Source organism: Ailuropoda melanoleuca, chromosome 5 (genome assembly GCF_002007445.2).
Source record: "Ailuropoda melanoleuca isolate Jingjing chromosome 5, ASM200744v2, whole genome shotgun sequence".
NCBI classification, from domain to species: domain Eukaryota; kingdom Metazoa; phylum Chordata; class Mammalia; order Carnivora; family Ursidae; genus Ailuropoda; species Ailuropoda melanoleuca.
The window spans coordinates 33,970,250-33,995,116 of NC_048222.1; the positions used below are offsets into that span (position 1 = coordinate 33,970,250).

Sequence of the window (24,867 nt, forward strand, 5' to 3'; positions counted from 1 at the left end):
ACAGTACATAAAAAACATGCCTACACGTAGAGGCAACGGAACGTTCCAGTAGGTTACGTTTTCACAGAAGTTGGGTCAAGGGATAAATGCAGAGAAAGGTGTGGTGTTATCCAACATGGACAGCTTGTGTGGGGAGCAACTGTGAGCTTTTCAAGGGCAGTGCTCTCCCCACTTCCATCTACCACAGAACAAAAGAATGGACTGACCACCTACCTACAAGGGGCCAGACCAGTCTGCAGGGCAAGTGATCAGTGTGCAGCAACCTGGGGCATCATATCTCAGTGGGTGATGTCGGCAGCAGATTTACTCAGACAGCCAGACATCCTGGAGGCCCTCCCTGAGCTTGGGCTGGAAGCTTGTGTGCCCAGAGGACCAGTCCAGCACAGGGCAAGTGGGCAAAGGGCTGGGGGGGTGGTGGTACAGATTATTTACTCATCACTCAGTCAGAAATGCTTAAGAATTGGAATGACTGCTTGGGGGCTTTCTTTCCCTACAAGGTCTCTTCGACCAAAAGTTCCTTGCTCAAAAATGTTCAGTGGCTCAACTGCCCATAAGATAAATGCTCCGATTCAAGGCTCTCAGTGAACTGGCCCAATTCACCATTTTAGATTTTCCCTCCACGACTTCAAATAACTCCCCCAGGAAGTCCTCTCCCTCTACCCTCCACACACAAAAACACACACCCCACATACACCCACCCACACAAAACATACACACACCCCACCTACCCTCACGTACACCCACACCCCACATACCACCCCACACCATCTACACACACCCCACATACACCTGACCCCCACATACATACCCCCCCACACCACACACCCTCCATAGGTCAATTACCTCCCCACTCTGCTCTGAGATTCTGAATCCTGCCCGTTCCTCGTGGTTCATCCTAGGCCTGTGGCCTTGGTGACAACTGCCAGGGACTACTCCCTCTGGTAAGTTCTCGAAGCTCTCATGGCCTGTGCCTCTCACCTGACACACTTCATATACCGGTAAGTGCCACATGTCTTAAATCTGAATCACAGGCATTTGGTAGAGTTTCGATCGTGAGCCGAACTGATCAAATACTGCTCAAAAGAGACACTTAAGAGAGAGGCTATAGCCCACATTCCTGGGGCTACCTTCTCCTGGTTTTATTCCTGCTTTGTGCAGCCATCAGAAAGCAGAGTACCTGCAGCGATTACCTCGACCGCTCACATAAATGTTTTCAATGAGCTGTGCTTTAATGTCAGGCCTCTTGCTTCTATTGAGGGCCGATATAAGAATCATCTGGGGGGACAACATTTCAGCATCTTTTGTAAGACTGCAGTTGAGGACATTGCTCACTGTGTCACTCAGTGTCTTTTAATAAGAATCTGTACAATAAATTCTGGTTTGTGTTTTGTTCCTGGAAGAAATTCTATTTCTGCAGATGAATTAGTTAGTACACTTCCTGTTGTCAGAAAATGGAAACTCTGTAACTCTGGGAGCTTCTCGTTCTGCTTAGCGGCTAGAGAAGAGAGAGCTAAATTTATTGCTGCTGTACTGTGATCGGCTCAGCTGTGGGGGCCACAGGCACTTACTCCTTCTACTTCTTCTAAATGGACTTATTTTATTGTATGTTCAAATGTCTCATTATACTTCTGCAAGATGTGTGGGTCTGGAAGGCATCTGGCGAGGCACTGATTTGGCCTATTTATTGCCCGGGCCGGCTGCGAGGGGTACAAAGATTAATTGGACGCACCCAGCTTTCCAGGATCTCACGTTTCAGCATGGAGGATACAGCTATGACAATACACATTACAAAATAAGGTTGGTGCCTTCCGGAGGTGTGTGAGACTGGAGGACAAAGCAGGCTTGGGGGCACGGGGCCAGGCACGGCTCCATGACAGAGGCCAAGGCTGAACCGGTTTGGGGCTACAGTGGGAAGAGGGTGGTGAATAGGATAGTATGTGTGACTAAATCCAAAATTAGATGAAGAGTTACCTTTTTATGTGTATTTCCCCTTATGCTGGCTAGAGTAGAAACCCTTTGAGGGCAGGCATTGGGTGTCTGTCCCTCTGTGGACTCCACAATGCCCTGCACAGGGCTGCGGGCAGTGTGGTACGGTGGTTATGGCACAGCTGCACACGCGTGTTCGTTTGCATCCCGGAGCTGAGCAAAGTTAGGCAGGCTCGCTTAACTCCTTCGGGATTTAACTGTAAAGTGAGGGTAACTGTAGTATTTCCCTCATGGGGCTTTCAGGAGCATTAAAGAAGAAGTTACACAGAGAGAGCTTAGACCCCTGCCGGGCACACGCCAAGCGCTCAAGAACATTTGCTGATCAACCTCGTCTGCATAACGGCCAATATCGTACCACTCAGGGCGGTTACTGCAAACAAGTGGGAAAACCACACGCGACGAAACGCAGCAAAGCACTCTCCACCCAACTAGCGGAGTCTCGTTCCATGAATATCAGCTCCAAATGATGCCTGATTACAAATAGCATTGTTTTCTTATTTCCTGAAATGGTGTGGGAGTAGGCCTTCCTCTAAGACCAAAGGAACATCTGTCTGTTGATGATATTCATAGAACTGATCATTGATGTTTCTCTTAAAGGACCCAAGACTCTGGCTGTTACATCAAGTGTCCCCCCTGGGCCCAATGTTTCTCCTGCCCCACGTCTGTCTTCTCTGGTTTCCCTGTCCACTCACTTTCTAAAGGACCAGGGTTCCCCGGGTAGGGAGTAAATGAAGAGAAACCATCATCCAGATATTCAGCCAGGAAGAGGAGGAGTCTTCATAAGAACACACATGTGCACAGCACTGGCCTTTCAGTGGGTGCTTATCTGGGTGCCCACGCTGCGGTGATCCATGTTATACCACCAGCGCTCTGGGGAAAAAAAGTGCCGCGATTTATAATAGCATGTGTCAGTGTCCGTGGCGTAACTACTCCCACAAGGCTGGTTTCGAGCTGCTGGTGTGACGTCATTGCCTGTGGAATTGGGAAGACATGCGCAGTGTCGCACCCTAAGACAGCATTTCCACGAGGAAGACACAGTAGCTGCAATAACCCCAAGAGCAGAGGTAATAGTAACACGTAGTAAATAATAGATGGTCCCCAACTTACGATGGTTCGACTTAGGATATTTTGGCTTTCGGATGGTGCAAAAGTGATGCCCATTTAGGAGGAACTGTACTTTGCATTTTGAGTTTTGATTTTTCCTCAGGCTAGCGATAGGCAGCGTGATAAGCTTTTGTGGTGCCGGGTTGTGGCAGGGGCCACAGCTCCCAGGCTGTGTGTAAGCCTGACACACTCACAACCACCCTATGCTCACACTACCATGCTGTTTTTCACTTTCAGCACAGAATTCAATCCGTTATAGGAGCTACTCAACACTATTATAAAATGGGCTTTGGGTTAGACGATTTTGCCCCGCTGTAGGCTAACTACGTGTTCTGAGTGTGTTTAAAGTAGGCTACGCTAAGCTCGGTGTTTTGTAGGTTAGGTGTATTTAATGCATTTTTGACTTAATGATATTTTCAACTGATGATGAAGTTATCAGGAGGTAACCCCACTGTAAGTCGAGGAACATCTGTAATTAGGAAGTGATAAATTTTGAGTGTTTGTTGCCTTTGTTTTTTAAGATAATTTATTTAATTGTAAGTTTCTATAATTTAATTTTTTAAAAGATTTTTAAAATTGAGAGAGAGAGAGAGTGAGCGAGCGCACGCACAGTTTCAGGATCAGGGGAGGGGCAGAAGGAGAGGGAGAGAGAGACTCTTAAGCAGACTCTTGGCTCATCACAGAGCCCTACACGGGGCTCAATTCCAGGACCTTAAGATCACGACCTGAGCTGAAATCAACAGCTGGATGCTTAACTGAGCCACCTAAGCGCCCTTCTCTAATTTAATTTTTAACAACAGTTGTATCTTACCATGGCTCCCCAAATTTCTGAAATGATAATGGTCACTCCTCTGATGGGCACAGAGCTGCCACAAGCACTTCACTGGATCTAAGTCTCTTCCACATGGAATCTCTCACGTTACCATTAAATCTTTGCCCCTCTGAGATACGAGGTTGCCTATATACACATCTTCTTGGGCATACATCCACTCATACATACACAGACCTATTCTTACACAAAATACATGACAAAACCTCTCCCGCTCAGCTTTGCTCATCCCCCCCCCCTTCCTCCTAGAATAACCAACCAACTTGACTATACTTTCATGGAAACCTAGGAACATGGAGGCAAAAGAAAGAAACAATTTCGAAAGGAAATATTTAAAATGGAGGGAAAGTAGAGAGAAGGAGACAAAGGAAAGAGAACAGAGAGTGAGGAGGGCAAGAGCAGATGTCGTCATTGCCCCATTCCTCCACTGGAAGCCCCCACTACAGAACACAAAGATATACTGAGCACCATATACACTGAGCTGCTTTGGGTTCCCCCGGAGCCCTGGGTCCCGAGGGATGAGGGCGAAGGCAGGAAATGACTCTATAAACAATCTGTTGCAATGAGAGGTTTCTCCCCACGAGAAGAACTCTGAAATGTGGTCGCCAGGGGACCCATGAGCTCTGGCGGTTCCAAAGCTCTGTCAGACAAGCTCCTGAGAAGTCTGGACGAAAAACATGGCATTTCAGCTCAAAACGGCAGCTGGGAGATGTTAACACTTCTTTTCTAATTGGGATAGTATGCTTTTAAAATAAATAGGTATTTCAAATGCTCTTAATTAGACTTCTATCCAGAGTGCTTTCCATTTGAAGTCCGCTGATGACTTCAGGCAAAGCTGGGCCCTGTTGAAGCTGACACCTGCTGCTGTAAATACAGCAGGAGAAGGCTCCCAGAGAGAGGAGCAAGAGGGATTACCGAGAAGACATGCGGCCATTTCCCGAGGGCCCAGGACTGTCTGGGACGGGGGTCAAAAGCATCTCTTGCCTCAGGAATCGACCAGTGTTTTCCAGTCATTGTTTCTAGTCACTCGGCATTGTAAAGACTGGAGAAAAGGCCAGAAGGCAGCTCTCAGAGGCAGGGCCCGGTGGCAGTCCTTAGGGATGACTACCCGCCCAGTGACCTACCCGTGAGGCCCGAAGGTCACCTTGACACAGCTTCCCAACTTCCCAACAGAGGTCCTTAAGCCCTTCCCTAGCCAGCCCTACGAGTTGGGGCCCCGGGGGAGTCCTGGCTGCTTCCTGGAGAACCACTTAGGGCCATCTCAGCTCTGACTCCCTGCCCACATCTCTGCCAACGGGAGGGCGGGCCTGGCACGTTGACCTGACTTCAGTGCCAGGGCCAATGGGGGGAAGCTCAAGCTCCGGTCAGTGTGCCTCAGGCTTCCTTCTTCCATGTTTCTGATGCAACCAGTGGCTATGTGATGTGATCATTACTATTACTGAAACTAAACAGCCCACCTTCCTAATAATCCAAATTACTGGGGTTCAGTGGGTCATCTCTATGACACCGGGGCTCTCCTCCATCTCCCCTCTAGAGGTCGTGGGTGCTGGAGTTCTCTAACTGCAGGTTGTTCCAGGGGCCAGGCCATCTCAAGGGGAACCCTTCGTTTGGAATACATGAATTGCTTATTTAATCAGAGTGCTCTAAGTGCTTGGTCCCAGGCCAGCTAGGGAGGAAATGAGGTGGTCATGCCCCACATACCTGCTCCACCAGCCTTTCCGGGAGCTGGACTCTTCTCCCAGGTGACTTCCTTGGGTCCCATATCAAAAGGGGGCATTTTCTGTAACTGTCCACTGCTTGAAAGGTGTCAAGTTTCTCTCAGAATCTCACTGTGTTGGTTAGTGTCTGCATTGTTAATGGATTGAGTCCATTACTGTCGACAGTGAATAGCGTGGGGGGCTAAGAGCACAGGTGTGGACTTAGACACCTGGGTTCACATCCTAGTTCCAGCGCTTCCTAGCCATTGACTCTGGGCAAGTCACTGAATCGCCCTCATCCAGAAAAACGCACTTACTTCTGAGGACAGGAGCGAGGTGGAAAGGAGACCACGCACACACAGAAGTGCACAGGGGTGGTCCAGAACACAGTCGCTGTCCTCATCACTCATGGCTGCTGTTAGGATGAGTTACTAGTAGCACTGGAAAGCTCAGAGTCGAGTCCTGAGGAGCTGGGACCTCGGGGTGAACTTAGATTGGGGTGTGGGGCGGAAAGGTCAGGAGGATGAGGCAGCAGCTGGGAAGGTGGGGTGCCAGGTCCTGACAGCTGGGAGCAAGCACTCAGGATGGGGGTAACGGGTCCCAGAGAGGAGGGGGCATCCAGAGGAAGCTGCACTGACTGCAAACCTTGCGTTTCTTAACCTTCTTGAGGGTTCTAGATGGATTATCTTTCAGCTGGGTCTAGGTTTCCAAGACCACACAGCTTGTATTACCTTTACCTTCTTCCTGCAGACTTTGCTTTTTACTCACCTAGAGCCACCTGCTGCATATGCCGCTGGGTGATTTCTTCCTTCAGGCGGCCTGTCAAAGACACAATGGAAAACCACTAGTGAGTTTCCTGCAGGCTGGAGGAAGCGTTTGCCTCAGAAGCATGTTGCAAGCCAAAAAACCTCAAAACACAACAACAAAAAAACAAGGTAGAGTAAGGAAGACAAAAGTGGGCATAGCTTCTGAGAAGAGCCCTCCACGCACTGGATGGTGCTGCAAGAACAGGCCGGCATGCTGGTGTCTTGGCACAGGAATGCAAATGCACCTTTCACCTTTGGGTTCAATCCATCTTCGGGTTCAGTTATGTTAGTCTGTTGCTTGTAACCTTTGTTAGGGCCCTAGTCTCTTCAGTAGTTCTATCTGTCTATTATTAATGAAAGGGGAGGCAGGATTGGCTCTTTTAATAATTTACAGGGCAACTTTTAAATCTACTTTCTTTCTTTTAAGCTGTATGAAACTGTGTCAAGGAAAAAAGATGATGGTTTCAGTTGAGGATAACCTTAATATGAACCCAGCAGTTGATCACTCACTATGAAACATATATTATTCTAGGTTGCATTAATAAAGGTATAGTGTGTAGCTGAAGGGAGGTGATGGCGGTGGACTCTGCATATGTACTCTGTAGTGGTCAGACCATAGTTGGCATTTGTTCTGGGAGTTATTCCTCATAAGGAATGTTAGTAAAATAGAAAATATTTATAGAAAATGGTCAGGGGTCTAAAACCACACCAGATGAGGAATATTTGAGGTGATCTGAGATGTTTAGGTGGAGAAGGAAAGACTTGGAGGGAGAAGAGGCTCAGAGATAATGGCTGTCTTTAAAAATCTGAATGTTGTTGGGGCACCCGGGTGGCTCAGTCAGTTAAGCATCTGCTTTTGGCTCAGGTCACGATCCCAGGGTCCTGGGATTGAGCCCTACATCAGGCTCCCTGCTCAGTGGGGAGTCTGCTTCTCCCTCTCCCTCTGCCCCCCAACCACACTCATGCTCTCTCTCTCTCAAATAAATAAAATCTTTAAAAAAAAAATCCAAACGTTGTCATTTGGATGAGAGAACAGATTTATCTTTGTCCTACCCCTGAGGGCAGAAGTCAAGTTGAATAAAGACAAACTAGGGGCTCAATAAGAGGAAGAAACAGTTCACGACTGTCTCAACATGGATTAAGTTGTCTCAAACAGGACCACATTTCCTGGCAAAGCAATGAGTCCCTTCCTGACAGCGTTCCAGCAGAGGCTGGGTGACAGTCTGGGGGTGTGAGATCCAGAACTCCTGCCCTGGGTAGGACTTGGGGCAAAGTGACCTCCAGGATTCCCCCATCTCTACTATACTTCTGTGATTTCGTGCTGGAAGGAGGGGTGAAGCAGCCCCCCCAGGGGTTTGTTCATATCCAAGGGTTCAGCACAGTCATTAAAATGTCAGCGCTGTCTGCATCACGTGTCCCATTTGGGAGATGAAATCGGGCCCCAGGGGACCCTGAGAAAGCCTGGGAACTTCACTGCTCCCTTGTCTAATGTATTCGTTTCTTCACATAAAGTACATTCGACGCCTCACAGGTGATGACTGAACTGAGTTTTCGAAAGATGAGTAGACAATGAAGCAGTCACAAGAGACCCCAACACTCACAGAAAGTTCTGGGGTACCTCTAGAATGCTATGACTGGGAGAGACGGCAGAGGTCATTCACTTTAACGTCCTACCCAATTCAGGAATCCCTGCGACTTGTATGACTTGGATGTACCCAGGCTGTTCCACTGATTAAATTGTGTATAAGGAGTTACCGATGTGATGTTGACACCTGCTTCCCTGTAACTTCCAGATTTGGACCTGGCTGGTTCTCTGGAACAGCATGGAAGAAGGATTCTCTCTCATTGGCAGTGAGGATCTGAGGATGCCATGATTTCTCCACTTGGACTTGTCGTCTCTGGGTTAAATGTCACCAGTTCCTTCAGCTCCTGCCAGAGTGCAAGCCTGCGCCTTACCTTCCATGTGTCCCCGCCGGAGAGGACTGTGCACAGAGAGGAAGCCAGGGATTGGGCATAAGCAGTGACTGTACCCTAATTCCAAGTGGGGAAGGGTAAGAATTTAGGGAATGTACTGGACAGGGGGAGAGGTGGAGAAGTGGAAATCTGGCCCAAGGGTGAGAACTGAACCAGTCTGGAGACAACAGGAAAACGACCTGAAACCCAGGCCAGCCACAGCCACAGCTAGGATCTTGTCCCCACTCTGAGCAATATGACCTTTACTGTCTACATCGTCAGAGGAAAGAAGATGGGGTCTGGGGGCTGTGCTGGGATGAGATTTCAGTCTATGTCCAACACTGCTGAACTGAATCGTAAAGAAGCATAGCACACGCCTTTTTCAAATAAAAGGAGGGAGTGCTGTGACAAATGCAACACACCATTTAGACACGGCTCTTGATGGAGAGGTCATTAAGGGCTTTCTCATGCCCTCAGCAGGGACAGCCAATGCCGCTGTGGTGCCTGGCCTGGGTCCTGGGTATCTGGCATTGACGCCTTTCACCGCGAGCCTCTTCTGTGCCTGGCTACCTCCTTCCTGCTGAGAGCAGATGGGGACTTGCTCCTTTGGAGGACGCGCTGTCCTGCATTCCTCCTTGGGAAACTATCTCCCCGACGAGAGTCCTGACAGCTTGTCTCCCTGACCACAGGCCTCCCCAGCGATAGGTCTCCTTACTTCCATGCATCCCACCTTCAGGCCTTGCTGCCGTAGGTGCTGGGTCTCGTTTGGCATGATTTCTCCTGCTCCCATCGGAATGACTGACCGGGCTCCCTTCTCCAAACCCGGGGGAAGCAGGGTTAGAGATTCTCCACGGCCCCCAGCCTGGGAAGAGGTGCTCACATAAATAAAGATGGGGATTTGCCACCAGGACTGCCGGTACTATGAACTCCACAAACAGAAATACCTACTCCCAGAACAACGGGCCATCCGGAGGGGAACGCAGGTGGGTCTTTATAATGCTCATCTTGAGAAAGGTAGGTTTAAAATGCACGTATGGGTGTTCAATTTGGGTGACTCGGCTAACCTCACCTACCACATGGAGATTTTTGTTTCTGAGATCTTCCCAAACAAGCAGCTAAAAATAGCCTTATGGCTGATACTTAATTGCATTTTCTAACAGAGTCATTCTTCATGTGAAGATAACAGTCTCTGTAATCCGCTGGATCTTGCAGTTGCACGGGTTTTGGCAAAGGACGGAGTTGAGGGGAGAAGGAGAATTCATTCCGCGTGCGGCTTGCTGTCATGAGCATGGTGATACATTTGCTGGTTTTGGCCTGGGTTCCTGGACACATCCCCATCCTGAGGTATGGAAAAGACATGAGACGGAAACAGAACTCCCAGCCTGAGGCAGGAGATGGTCAGGGAGGGAAGCCGGGGCGCGGGGGAGGCTCCGCTTGTAGGCGAATGGTGGTAATTACTGATTTTGTCTCCAGTAACTTACAACAGCCCATGCCAGAAACACCTTCTCTCCCGTTCTGATTCACTGACTGCCAGAGTGGGGGTGTTAGCAGGGGGTGGAGGGTACTTGGAACCCGCAACCACCCATGGGGAGCGCCAGGGGAGACGCACGACCTTCGTAACCATGGGGCAGCGTGGTGTGGAGTTTTTCCGTACCAAGTAGTTCATATGAAAAGTATTATCATCATGCAGAAGCAACACTTATTTTATTTTTCTTACAATGATAGTCTTTTGGATTCAACAATTTTCCTTAATGGTCCCATTGTATTTTGCATGCCTGGTAGTTTGAAGTTGTTCACTGACGGCAAGCTGCTTAGCTGATGCAGAGCAGAGCGATTGGCTTCTGACTCCCCCAGAACGGGGCCGACCGCAGGTGCTTGCGCAATTTCCGTGAGGCCGTGCCTTACTGAGGCTGTTGACATTGCTCGCAGGCAGTAAATAGTTCTCGCTCATGCACCATACTGTAAACTCTATGTTCTAAGTGCTGTGGAACATACGGACTGGTTAAGAAGTCTCTTCTAGCTCAAGAAAGTGAGCATGATGCAGGGGACCACAGACAGGGCCCCCGCATGTTCTTCCTTTTAAAAGCCAGAACCATGGCTGATCTTGCTTTTCCCTCCTGGGTGGTTTGTGTTCCTGCTGAGCCTGGGTTTGGCTCTTCAACACAGCACTTTGGGCAGCTATAACCGGTCACTGGGAGTTGGCCTTGAGATGAAGCAAATCTCTTTGCCATTTTGGTTAAACTAGAAGATAATTACAAACTTGTAGGTCTACAGAGTTAAGTTCAAATCCCAGCTCTGCTACTTCTAGTGGGGCAGGTTACTTAACGTCTCCGAGCCTCCATTTTATCATTTGAAAAATGGGTCACAATAAAATAACTGGGATAATATCTGCTTTACCATATCTCAAGACGCTCAGGAGGATAATGGATAACGTGTGAGCGTATGTGACACAGCAGACTAGTTCTAGTCAAGAAGGCACTGTCAGACGCATGGAAAAGACACTATATTCATAAGATGACAGGCCTGAAGGACGAGTGGTTGAATGTCAAATCACTGGTAGACGTAGTTTAGAGGAGGAAAGGTGGGTGAGTGGCATGAGGAAAAGCACCGTCACTGATGGGGGGCCTTGGGTGGATTCTGAAGGGAGCAGGGGTGTTAAGGGGAGGGTGGGGAAGGCATTGCAGTCCACGACAATGGTGGGGGGCCACAGGGTGGAGGAGGCCAGGCATACGCTGGTTTGGGGTGGGGGTAGGAAGGGAGGGCTTGAATGGAGGAGTAGAGCTGGGGGAAGATGAGAGTCCGGGGTCCAAGGTCCTTGCTAGGGGCTCTGGACCCCAGTGAAAATCTGTTCTGCTATTGGCCTCGACTACTACAGCATCTCAGTAAAATCAAATCAAAGCAAACTTCAGCAGCAGGGTTGGGGTGTGGGGAGAGGACACAGAACTGTGCTGCCTGCCTGAGGGCCCTCTTTGAAAGGAAGGTCTAGTTAGTGGGTCTGAATTCGGAGTGTGAATTTCAGCTGTGACGTGGGATGCCAGTTTCTTTGCACTCTAACACAGAGGACTGTGATTACTGAAAGATTAGACTCCCCAAAGACCGTTTGTAAGGCTGTTTGTAAACTTAATGGGCCCAGCATAAATTATGTGTGTAATCCTTACATGAATTTCCAACAAACTGGAGTATGTTAATCCTTTGAAGTCTTAAAATCAGGCACATTCATCTCCTCCTTGCTAATATCTCTTTCATCAGGTTGTATCTAAACTTGTTTGGATAATTTGAAAATTGATTGAGGCAGGACCCACCTCTTCCCACCATAGCAGTGGTGAATAAAATAAAGCAAGAGAATATTAAGGAGACTTTGCTAGATTAGCTTTCAAGACAGATTTCTGAAGACCAGAAGCGGGACAGAAATGAAGAATGGTCGGGGGAGCCCAAGCTTTCAGCTGGCAGGGCTCCAGGTCCAGAAGCAGGAAGGTGACTAAAAGCACACCATGCAGCAGGACACGGTCTGAAGCTGGAGGGTGGGGTGAGAGTCCCCTGGCACCCCACCTGTGACTGAAAGGGGACTGAGGGAAAAAAATGCTGCTAGATGTTGCCTAGGGCTCTGGTTCACATCCCCCTGTAAGCCCAAGGAGCAAGAAGGGTACACAATCAGCTACTCTCGGCTGCTACACCAAGCTGCCCACTGATGCTCTGCCCAGAAGGGCCATGTCTCAACATCGCCATAGAGCAGTCACTCCCAACTGTCTTCCGGGGGGGGGGGCGGCTGGAGGGTCTGTCAGATAGAGAGGGATGAGCACATACGGACAGAGGGAAAGAGAAAGGAATAAAATGTGTTTCATTAAAAATGGACCTGGCCACAAAAATGCCAAAACGTATGAATAAATCTAATGCTAAGAATAAGATAGTGAAATTAATAGCAGGAATATGAATTCATTAGAGATGAAAGTAATTTTCTGGATAGTCAGATACAGACATTTATTGACGCAGATTCACAAAGGGTTGAATTAGTCTTACTCTGTAGTTAACAGCACATTATCCTTGTCAGTATGGAGAAAGCCCCACATGTATGTATGTGTGTGTGTGTATGTATGTATGTGTGAGTGTATATGTGTGTGTGTTTATCGCCATGCCTTATGCCCCATCTCCAATTCCCCTTCCCTATGCCTCTAATAGGTGGCCATTCTGTTTGGTTTGATGCATACTCTTTTATCGTATATATTCTTACAATTCATGTTAAAGTTTCTTGTGCAATTTTTAAGCTATGAAAGAAATACTGTGCTACAGATCTCGTTCTGTTCCCTATTTACTTATTAGCACTGTTTTTGTATATGCATCTAGTCCTCAGATTCTAACTATTGCATACATTCCATAGTGTGTACCCTAACATTTTACTTCCCTTCCCCAAGGGTAGGACAACTGGATGGTCTCCCATTCCCACTAACACCAGCAGTGCTGCGATGGCCATGCTGGAACATGAAGTCTTACAGGTCTGTGAGAGAAGCCCCTGCTGGCTCTCAGCAGAGCTGTAGGAATTTGAGGTGCGGCCTCCATAAAGACCATACCACTCTAAGCTCCCAAGACAGACTTCAAAGTAAGTATGATGAGAATACTCAAAGAGATTAATGATGGCTTCATTTTCTTTAAAAAGAATAAGAAGTCATACAACAAATAGGTATGAATAAGAATGAAACAAGAATAGATGGATAGGAAAGATGTTTTGAAATGAAAAATAGAGTCACTAACACAAAAAATCAAGAACAATAGAGGGGAAAAGGGAATAAACCCCAGACTGGACGTATTTTTTAAAAGACATTTATTTATTTGTTTGTTTCTTTATTTAAAGCACTAGTGGGGGGAGGGGCAGAGGGAGCAGGGGAGACAGAATCTCAAGCAGGCTCCACGTTGAGCACGGAGCCTGAGGCAGGGTTCCACCTCACAACCCTGAGATCATGATCTGAGCCGAAACCAAGAGTTGGACACTTAACTGACTGAGCCACCCAGGTGCCCCTGGACTGGACATATTTTAAAGGTGCATCAATGATTGGAAAGATACTATGGAAAAAGTCACCTCACGCCCACCCCAAACATGGAACAGAGAAGAGGACAGAAAATGGGAAAAGGCAGTTAAAAGTCCCAGAGGGGAGACTGAGAGACCTCTTCACGTGTCTGACAAGAGTTCTAGAAGAAGGGGGGCACCTGGGTTGCTCAGTTAGTTAAGCATCTGCCTTCGGCTCTGGTCATGATCTAGGTGTCCTGGGATCGAGCCCAGCATTGGGCTCCCTGCTCAGCGGGGAGTCTGCTTCTCCCTCTCCCTCAGCCCCCACTTGTTCTTGCATGTGCATGCTCTCTCTCTCTCTCAAATAAATTAATAAGTGAATCAATCTTAGGGAAAAAAAAAGAGTTCTAGAAGAAGGGAAGTAGGCATGGTGAAGAAGCAGTATTGCACACACAGCAGGTGTGCTTTTCCAGAACCGAAGAAATATCTAAGCCATTGGGTTGCAAGTGCACTCTGAGCACACAGCAGTGCAAAGAAAGACAAGTCCACACCTGGACACATCATGGGCAACTGCAGACCTTCAGGGACGAAGAGCTACTGTCCCCAGCTGCCAGGGGACCTGCAGCAGAACTCCCTAGGCAGCAACCCACATCTCAGCCACAGCAAGGGGTGCTGGGACAATGGAGGGAAATACCTGTCAACCTGAATTTTATACCTAGTCCAACTTTTATTCCTAGATAAGGGCACAATAAAGACATTTTCCATCATTAGAAGACTAAAAGCATTTACCACCCACAGATGACCACTCCCCAAAAAGGGGTCAACTGAGAGGCAACCAAGCCTAGAGGTTCAGTATATGGACTCTGGAGCCAGGTGCCCTAGTTTGCAGACCAGCTGGGTTATGAATTGTGCACCACTGTGCAAGCTACTGAATGGCCCTGTGCCTCAGTTTCCTCATCTACAAAACAGGGTCAGTACTACTCTCTGTTGTGAGGACTTAATTAAGTCACCTATGCAATGTGCTTAGAAGAGTGCCTGGGGTATAAGAACTGCATAAGTGTAAAAGGTTATGATGACGATCAGCAGGAAGAAAGACTAACACAGAGAAATATGTAGGAAAAAGAAACAGTGATGAGCAAAAAAGGAATAAGTGAGAATACTTAACTACTGACTATATAAACTCTGTGTGTGTGTGTGTGTGTGTGTGTGTGTGTGTGTGTGTGAAAACTAAAACTCGAAGCCATAATAACAAGATGGAGATCAGGTGAGGGGATGTTCAAGCTACAATCCTGGAGGTGGGTGGGTGGAGGGTATATTTGCAATAACTACAGACATTGTTAATAGTCACTTTTAAACTCTAGAAGAATAAATACATACTGTAGCAACCGAATCAACAGAGGATCAGAAAAAAGGCAGTGGGGAGGGCTGCAGGGAAGGAATGCCAAAATTTTAATAATTCAGTAGAGCAGAAAAGGAGAAAAAGGAAGCAAAGAAGACAATGGGGGAGAAAAGAGCGTAAATGATTTTGTGTTTTATCAAACAGTGGCAAAAGCCTTATATATGTGTGTATAGAACTCTGTGTGTGCATGGAACACACACACACGTATATGGCCATATGAACATGGAGGTAATTTTAAATTAATTAAAATTTATTTATTAAGATTAATTGATTAAGATAGATTAATTAATTAATTAATTAATTAAGATTTATTAATTAATTGGGAGAGAATCTTAAGCAGGCTCCACACTCAGTGCAGAGCCTGATGTGGGGCTTGATCTCACGATCCTGAGATTATGACCTGAGCTGAAATCAAGAGTCTGGTGCTGAACCGGACACTCAATCTACTGAGACACCTAGGTGCCTCTGAGCATGGAGGTGTCATGAATGGATCCCCATAAAGCTGTTATGACGAGTCACCTGAGGGCGGAGGATGAATTGGGTAAGAGAGGTAGGAGTCGAGAAAGATGAAAAAAAATGGTATGTGTGATTTATGATTTATGTAGAAGTCTATGTATATTTATAAAAAGAAATTAAAATTTAAAACTACTGCAATTTGCTTCCTCGAGAGGGACAATTGTGCTTGGGTACCAGCCACACAGTGACAAGCATCTGTTCCGTGTGCTGACTGAAAATGGTCATGGCCTGAGTCCTACTGCCAGGCTGGGGGTGATGAGGAGCTCCAGCCTATTGTCAGAACTCTGTTAGTGCTCAGGCCATGTGCAAGAAAGGTAAGGGTGGAAGGTGGAGAGTCAGAGGAAGCCCAGAATAGCGACAGCAACCCAAGGGAATTCCATGAGCTTGGGCTGGGGGAGGCCCCCAAGAAGCCTTCAGGCCTCCCTGGGAGAAGGAGGATGGGTCCTTTCCTGGATTCCCCAAAGAGAAAGGTTCAGTGACAGGGCACCAAGTGGGAGACCAGGAATGGTCTAAATGCCAGGCAAATGTTTTTAAGCCTTCTCATTCCAACATGACATTTCAATTCTCCAGATTTCAAGACTTTTCTTCCACTTGGTAACATTATCAAGTCACTGAGAGAGGGGGAAAAAAGGCAGCTCATTTTTAATATCAATAATTTCAAGAAAAACACATTGTAACTTGCCTTGATTTTCTCCCACCGGGATTTTCTCAAGAGCACCCCATCACCTTGTCCCTATCTTGCAGACGAGGATGTGCCCCATGATTGATGAGCATTTCAGCTCAGGATGAAAACACGAGACAGCAGTCTGGGCTTCAAGACAGCTCCTTTCTTATCACCAGGACAGTACATGATGATCACATTTTGGGGGAATGCTCTCATTTATAAAAAATGACCAAATTATACCATGTCTTGGAGACCTGATTCTTCTCCTGTGGGATATTCATTCTGGCTACCCAAGTAATCATAATAATCATGCGAGATTAGCACTTTCTGTCTGAAGCTTAGGCATTTGGCTATTGTATCCACTTAATTAAGCTAAGGGGCTTATTGATACCACTATTCCAGCATGTGGTAATATTCCATAAACATATTCAGACAATTAAGTAAATAAGCACATGTGTTAAAAGCTCAAATAAATGCACAAGTAGGTAAGCAGGAGGAAAATTTTCAGCTCAGCAACCAGCATGAATTAAGTACTACACAACTCTGGGAGCGGAGGGTTCATGATTGTGCTGGCTTCCATTCAAAAGATGTTACTTTAGATGCTCGGAAGGTCTTATTTCAGCAAGGGAAGGATCTAACCAGCCTTCAAGACCTGCCCTGGAGGAATAGCTATAGATCACGATCCTTCTTTCCATTTGAAGGTGTGGCTCTGGTTGCCAAGGCTGCTGTCTGGGGCAAGGGGAGGGTCCATGCGGCATGGCCTCTGACTTCCATCCTGAAGCTCCAGAGGGAGCCCAGGGGACGCTCCCAGGGGACACTCCCAGAGGTACCTGGGGACATTCAAGCCTCCTCTGCTCCAGTGTGGGTGGGGCAGCTATATTCCACTTCTTCCCAGTACCTCTAGCTCACAAGGGAGGCTAGTGTGTACAAGCCCCTCGTTAACTGTAGATGTAGGAGGCAGGGCTCACTTAAGGGATACAAAGTAAACCCCAGGCACTAAGGTGCTTGATTTGGTACTGTATTTAGTTTTTAGATGAATTAAAACATGAATTTTTTTTTTTTTACAAATGTAAGAACCCACATACTAAACCTCTGCCTTCTGATCATTACTCACCCTCAAATTCACCGTTACTTTGATTAGTAACTGGGTCTTTCATATTCCCTTATACAGTCAAAGATGATCGATTTCTGTAATTGGAAGTAAATAACTTTTTAATAAGCTTGCTTGAAATGCTGACGGTAATAGTCCTATTTTCAGAGCCTGGGATGATTCCTACCCTTATCCTTTTATTTTGTTTTTCTTCCAGAAAATAGCACCAGGACTCTCCCTCTTTTTGTTTCTGTTATGGCTAAATATTCTCAAAGAGGAGAGGGGAAGAAAGAGAGAGGCAGAGACTCACCGACCATCTTACAGAGGATGCTTTACAGAAATAACATGGTTCAGGGAGAATGTAGTTTCCCCTCCTTGAACTTGAGCTCTGCCTACATGAAATGCTGGTGTGCATGGCTCTATTTCTGTAGGGATTTCTATCCCAGTTGCGCATTTGGGGAATAAGTGAAGAAGAAGGAAACCAAGAGAGTTAGGACCAGAGAAAGGAGGAAAGCAGACAGCAAAACTGGAAGGGAGGCTTTGCAGTGAAGCTTTGGGAGAGATGAAGGAAGTTGAAGGGGGAAGTCCACCCAGGCTGAGAACTACCTTCTTCACCCATCAGAAGGGACATGGAGGGGGACTGGGGGTTGGAGCACGTGTAAGCAGGATCCATGGTGCAGGTTTTGGTGCCGTGTCTCTGGGGAGTCACTGCTCCAAGTGATAAAAGCAGGCAGGGAACACTCAGAAGAAAAACAGACACAGAGAAGGAACTGCCATACTACGCAAAGATAAAAATAACTTACAAGCTTCATGTTGAAACTTCTGGGGAGAGAGATCCTGAAAAAATGTCAGCGTATTAAAGAATGATAAGTGGAAGTTAAATATAAACAGCCCATTATGGCAAGTTGAAGATGAATTAGATGCCATTATATGCTCTTTAATGTCTTGGCTTTAGAGTTTTGTTTTGGTGAATATACTAATATCTGGAGGGCCTTTTGTAAGTTTACTTGCAAACTCCATCTTGTTTTTCATATAAAGCCTTACTCCTTAATTATGGCTTTTCTTATCACAGAAATGCTCTGGTCGCTCATGGCTGGGGATGGATGGACAGCTGTACTGTACAAAGCAGAGGACAGTGCATATTCCCGGGTCCAGCAATTGTTGAGAATTCTCATTTCAGCAGAAACTGTTTTCCCTTCAGCTCATGGAGTGTATTGGTTTTTAGCTGCCCCAGAGGACTGACAGGGGCCAGGACAGCAGAACTTCACATTCTTTGAACTTGGGAGGTTAAAATTTTCGGAATCAGGAGCAGCTTCTGCCTCCTATGGGACAATCTAGATATCATCTTCAAGGCAAACAGCAAGGTTTGAGATAATCTAATCATTTAATGGACCACTTGAGGTCCGTGTATATACAACGCTAAGCTCCACTATTCTTGAGGAAGCTCTAGAAATGAGATAACCCAAATGCAGGCGTTTCAGGGTAAGAGTTAGGTGCTCCATGTTCAGAAACACACACTGGATGTGTGTTTCTTTAGCAGAACTATGTGCCCGCGCAGCTAGACAGTTTTTTTTCCCCTAAATCTCACTGTAGATTGTCATATGCCTTGAAAGTACTGTTTGTGCTTAGACTGTGTGCTGGCTAATTTTATGGGTCAACTTGGCTGAGGTATGGTGTCCAGATGTTTGGTCAAACACCAGTGTAGATGTGGCTTTTAGATGAGATTAACATTTATATCAACAGAGTTTGAATAAAGCAGACTACTCTCCATAATGTGGATGGGCCTCATCCGATTAGCTGAAAGCTTTAAGAGAACAAAGACTGAGGTTCTCTGGAAGAAGTAATTCCAGAATGCCTTGGGACTCAATTTGTAACAGCAATTCTTCCCCAGGTCTCCGGCCTGCAGACTTAGCCTGTAGATTTGCACTTGAAAGCCTCACAATCACGTGAGTAAATTGCTTAAAATAAATCAGTCTTTGCCTATGTTCTCCTCTAGGATTTTGATGGATTCCTGTCTCGCATCGAGGCTTTCATCCATTTGGAGTTTATCTTTGTGTATGGTGTGAGAGAGTGGTCAAGTTTCATTCTTTTGCATGTAGCTGTCCAATTTTCCCAGCACCATTTATTGAAGAGACTGTCTTTTTTCCACCGGATGTTTTTTCCTGCTTTATCAAAGATTAGTTGCCCAAAGAGCCGAGGGTCCATTTCTGGGTTCTCTATTCTGTTCCATTGGTCGATGTGTCTGTTTTTGTGCCAGTACCATGCTGTCTTTGTGATCACAGCTTTGTAGTACAGCTTGAAATCCGGCATTGTGATGCCCCCAGCTTTGTTAAAGAACTTCTCAAACTCAATACGCGAGAAACAAATAAAGAAAACATAAAATGGGCAGAAGATATGAACAGACACTTTTCCAATGATGACATACAAATGGCTAACAGACACATGAAAAAATGTTCAAAATCATTAGCCATCAGGGAAATTCAAATCAAAACCACACTGAGATACCACCTTACGCCAGTTAGAATGGCAAAAATAGACAAGGCAAGAAACAACAATTGTTGGAGAGGATGTGGAGAAAGGGGATCCCTCCTACATTGTTGGTGGGAATGCAAGTTGGTACAGCCACTCTGGAAAACAGTGTGGAGGTCCCTTAAAAAGTTAAAAATTGAACTACCCTATGACCCAGCCATTGCACTACTGGGTGTTTACCCCAAAGATACAGACGTAGTAAAGAGAAGGGCCATATGCACCCCAATGTTCATAGCTGCATTGTCCACAATAGCCAAATCATGGAAGGAGCCGAGATGCCCTTCAACAGATGACTGGATTAAGAAGCTGTGGTCCATATATACAATGGAATATTACTCAGCTATCAGAAAGAACGAGTTCTCAACATTTGCTGCAACATGGACGGCACTGGAGGTGATAATGCTAAGTGATATAAGTCAGGCAGAGAAAGACAATTATCATATGGTTTCTCTCATCTATGGAACATAAGAACTAGGCAGATCGGTAGGGGAAGAAAGGGATAAAGAAAGGGGGGTAAATCAGAAGGGGGAATGAAACATGAGAGACTATGGACTCTGAGAAACAAACTGAGGACTTCAGAGGGGAGGGGGTGGGGGAGTGGGATAGACTGGTGATGGGTAGTAAGGAGGGCACGTATTGCATGGTGCACTGGGTGTTATACGCAACTAATGAAGCATTGAACTTTACATCAGAAACCAGGGATGTACTGTATGGTGACTAATATAATAAAAAAACATTAAAAAAACGACAACAACAACAAAAATCAGTCTCTCTCCTCTCTCTCCCTCTCTCCCCCCCCCCCACACACCCTATTGGTTCTATGTCTCTGGAGAACCCTAATACAGGTGGCGTGCGTGCATGCTCTTGTCCAAGCACTTGCTTTAGCACTTCGGAAGCAGAGGACAGACCATAGTGTGATAAATGTCCAGGCCTAATCTGGTTTCACCTTGCACATGAATGGAATCTCATTTAGGTACCAAATAGTGATGATGATAACGGGAAAGACATGACTGGTATTTAGTGAGTGGAATCTGGTCCCGTGCAGTAAAGACCTGCCCTTCTCAACAGACCAATGGCACCCCCACTGAGAAAGGTACGCAAGGAGCTGGTGGCTGGGTGCAGTCCACTGGGACTAGCCACTCGCTTGTGTCCTTTAAGACTGAATAGCCCAGAGGTGGAGGAAACAAAGTGCTATGAACTATTTGTCAGGGCTCTGAGTCAAGGCAATGACCTAGAGAGAGTGAATATGTAAAGAGGCAGTGGGCCTGGAGGCCAAAGCAGGCTGCTCCTTGGAATGCCTGGAAGAGGCCCAGAGCCACTGGGTAATGGCCCTCTAAGAGCCTCACTTCCAGAAGAAGTCATTAGCTCCTTTTAGCTACTCTCCTTTAGCCCAAGCCTTTGGTAAGGTCTTACAAAAGTCAGCCTGGCCTAGTCAAATGTGGTAGCCAGGGAAGCAGGGTCCCTGGGGCTGGACCAGTGGCCTGTAGCAATGCCACCATCAGAGGACAGCAGGCCCAGCATATGGCAGCCTCTGCAGCGTGTGGAAACATGAGGAAGCCACAGAAGATGAGGGATCCTGGACATGTACTGCAGAGCATTCAAGAGGCCGTCCTTGGAGACCCTCTCAAGATCAGTCTGGAGATTTGTTTTGCGACAAGTGGTCTAATTTTTAGTAAGAAAGCCAGTAGAGACTTCAGCTATAGTAATTTGGGCTTAAAAAGGAGACACAGCCCTACTGGGCCTGTCACACGCTGGTGAGGCCAGGTGTACACAAGACTCACTGGGAGGGGCATCCTCTGATGGGGTCCCCCCCAGGAATGAGAATGGAAGGCTTCTAAGGGCAGGCGAGAGGTAAGAAGGCCATGCGACTGGAAAAGGACAGCGTCTTTCAAATATGGCCTGGATGATTCCATTCCTAACCGGTGCCAATTCGAACTCCCAAACTGCTGAAAAAATGAGATCTGGTTAAATTTGTTCTTTTTTCCCCGTCTTAAAAATATCAGGAGCTAATATTTTGCAGACGGCTTTCTGCTGGCCATACTGGCCAGGCTTCGTGGGGTCCAACACAAACACACCTGATCTACATTTGGTCAGAATCGGGAGGCCCAAGGAGGCCAAGGCATTAACAGAGGAATCCAAGGATTGTTCCTTATCCCGAAAGGACTCCACTTGAAATAAATCTTGCTTTGGAGGACTTGTGTGAGTGTGTGGCAAGAAGGGGAGGGCAGGGCTGTAGGGGAGAAGCTTGTGACTCCATTCAGGTTCATACAAAAGAATTTTGATGCTGATCTGTCATTGGAAACAGATCTGACTCCTTCTTCATGGGTATGAATATCTATAATCTTTTCTCTTCATAATCCAGGGTATCAATGAAGAGTGAATATGGGTGACATGCAATTTTTGGTGAGAACTTTGTTGTGGGCCTGAGGCTATTGTCTGCTGCAGACGATGTGTTTGAGGTAACAATTTTCGGTACCCAGAATCACAGAAATCCGTCTTCCGCGGGACTACGTGTTAGGGGACTAATGTGAATGATCCTCTGTGGGTTGCTATTTTAACAGTGAGGGGCGTTTAGTGCAATTGGTGGTTTTTACCTGGGTCTCAGGAACTCACCAACTATGCCAGTACAACAGATGAGTGATGCGTGAGTTAAGATCCTGCATGTACTGCAAGAAACAGCGAAGCATCTGGCTGGCAAACAGGCACCCTGACTTCCTAACAGTGTGACATCATCAATACTGACAGGACTTCTAGGAAGCTCTCAAGGGGGGGACTGAAGCCTTCCTGCAGTTTCCCAATCCACTTCAGTGCTCCTCGATCCAGCCTGCATAACCCGGCTCACAGTTTTCTATGTCTTCACTTGACCATTGGAGTCGTGGGACCCCCTATCTTAACGTGGTGTCTTCCAGGAGCAGACCCCAGGACAAGTAGCTTATTTGGGAAGTAAGCCCTGGACAAACGGATAAGAAAGAGGGGAGGTGAGACAGGGAGGGAGAGCACAATGAAGGGAGCAATAGCAGCCCAGCTGCCAACGATGGGCAATGCAGCTCAATCACACTGGGCGCCTCTGGGGGACAGTGTAGGACCCACATCTCCAAGTTGTCCCTCCTGGGGGTGAGGGAGTTGGGGTGTATATGTACCAACTTCCAACAGATATTGATTGAGGCCTCCTGAGGGGGGCAGGGTGGGGGAGGTGTTAATTCCCTGGCTAGCCTGCTCTAGATGGCCAGGGAATGCTCTCAGGAAGACTGGAAGGTACTAGCAGATGAGGCTGTGCTAGCATACACACAGGTACACAAGGGGATATGGGTGAGGCTCCAACGGCATCTGCTGTAGCCTTCATTTCTTGTTCTTCATGCTTCTCTGAGAAAGACCAGTCCCACCTACCATTAATGTAGCCTCTTACAAACAGAGCTAATTCTCTGGCAACCAAGCCAACCAACCAAGAGAGTGAGAGGCAGAAGAAATGAAATATTCCAGCCAGTCCACTGCCTGATTTCTTACAGGCCTGTCTAGTATTTTGGGGGACAGGTTGATTTTCTGACCTAGCAGATAGGAATGCCTGTAGCAGCCACTGGTTTTCTACTGACTGGATTTTAATAGAAACCAGATTGCCCAGCCCCTTGGCTCCCGTTCTGCATGCTGGGGGAAGCTACTATCACTCTTGCTATCTCTGTTTCCCTTTCAGGGTAACACCTTGGAAATGAAATTCTGACAACAGAAACTCCTTAATGCTTTTGCTGGGAGATCAGCTTCCACTCGATGTTGGAAGGAAGGCAGTGATGTGCTGCTATGATGGTAGACGCCACTTTGACCAACCCGGGCAGAGGTGGACACCATCTGGGGGCATGAAGAACTCAAGCCATTCCAAGGACTCATCTTAGAACAATGCAAACAATGCATCCTCCTCGGCCTGGGTCCCTGGACCTGTTTTACTCACTCCGTGCTATGCCTGGTAGAGACTAGCAGCTATTTAAGAAGTCAGGGGAAGACATCCTTGGCTGCAGGGGTGGAGGGGTTGCAGGGCCAACTTGATGAAATACTGCTCTGTGGGGACAGACTAAAAAATAAGGGCTGTTGTTAAGTGGGACTGAGATTAAAATACAATCACCTGAGGCTTGTTTAAGAAACCCACAGAATTTTCTGGGTTGAGCATAGTAGGGGAAATCGTATTCTCAATGATTATCTCTGATAAAATGGCTCCAAATCTTTTACAGGACACTGATTTGTGGGGACCTGTTACTTCGCCAGCAAAGCCAGCCGAAGCCCTCAGCGTGTGGTGTATTAGGCGGCTCTACACAATGTCCACGGGGCTCAACCCTAGGAGTCTTCTTTGTCCTACTTCTCAACCAGCTTATAAGTACCCCGAGGCTGGGGTTCTTGGGATTTGTGTGTCACCCCCGCAACACAGCCTTTAACTTAATAGATGCATAATAATTGTCAAATCAATCAATCACAGGACCTAGAGTTTCCACCGTATTTCTGATCATAGAAGCCATTAATTTCCTACTCTTTCACTTCTCATGCCAAACTGCCAGACCTCAGGAAAAACTGGGGTAAATGCTTTTACTGTGTTCAGCTTGAATAATTCACCACACCTGTATATTCAACCCACACACAATCACCTGAGGCACCCTTTCTCTAGAAATTAAAAAAAAAAATCTTCTCTCTACGTAAGATTTATTTCAAGATTATAGCTAATGAGCATAGTTTGATATTGCCTCCTGTCCTCTTTCTTTGGTGGACTCATAGTTTTATTTTTACATTAAATTAACTTACATACAGCATCCTTTCCTGATTAAAACCCTTCAGAGTGTAGGGATGGAGGGTACATTCCTCAATCTCATAAAAACCATCTATGAAAAGCCTAGCAAATATTATTCTCAATGGGGAAAAGCTGGAAACCTTTCCCTTAATATCAGGAAGATGACAAGGATGCCCACTCTCGCCACTATTATTCAACATAGTACTAGAAGTCCTTGCAACAGCAATCAGAAGACAAAAAGGGATCAAAGGTATCCAAATCGGCAAAGAAGAAGTCAAACTGTCTCTCTTTGCAGATGACATGATACTCTATATGGAAAACCCAAAGGAATCCACTCCCAAACTATTAGAAGTTATAGAACAATTCAGTAAGGTGGCAGGATACAAAATCAATGCCCAGAAATCAGTTGCATTTCTATACACGAATAACGAGACTGAAGAAAGAGAAATTAGGGAATCCATCCCATTTACAATAACACCAAAAACCATGCGTTACCTTGGAATTAACTTAACCAGAGACGTAAAGGACCT

At 46.6% G+C, this 24,867-nt stretch overlaps 1 protein-coding gene and 1 long non-coding RNA gene across 14 annotated transcripts in view; one reads left to right on the top strand and one right to left on the bottom strand.

Moving 5' to 3' along the window:
- KIF6 (kinesin family member 6) overlaps positions 1–24,867 on the bottom strand; it is a 465,947-nt gene that overhangs the window by 51,619 nt on the left and 389,461 nt on the right. For all 12 annotated transcript variants that reach the window (XM_034660659.1, XM_034660662.1, XM_034660661.1 and 9 more), the window contains one exon: positions 6,385–6,435. In XM_034660659.1, the coding sequence (XP_034516550.1) occupies positions 6,385–6,435 (51 nt within the window). The remainder of the gene's footprint in view (positions 1–6,384; positions 6,436–24,867) is intronic.
- Positions 1,520–24,352, top strand: LOC117802332. 2 transcript variants are annotated; one of them, XR_004625483.1, is made up of 5 exons: positions 1,520–1,797; positions 8,216–9,358; positions 9,536–9,719; positions 23,261–23,527; positions 23,790–24,352. It is a non-coding gene; the product is annotated as an uncharacterized LOC117802332 (long non-coding RNA). The 2 variants fall into 2 exon arrangements; XR_004625484.1 differs by lacking the exon at positions 1,520–1,797 and adding an exon at positions 2,935–3,050.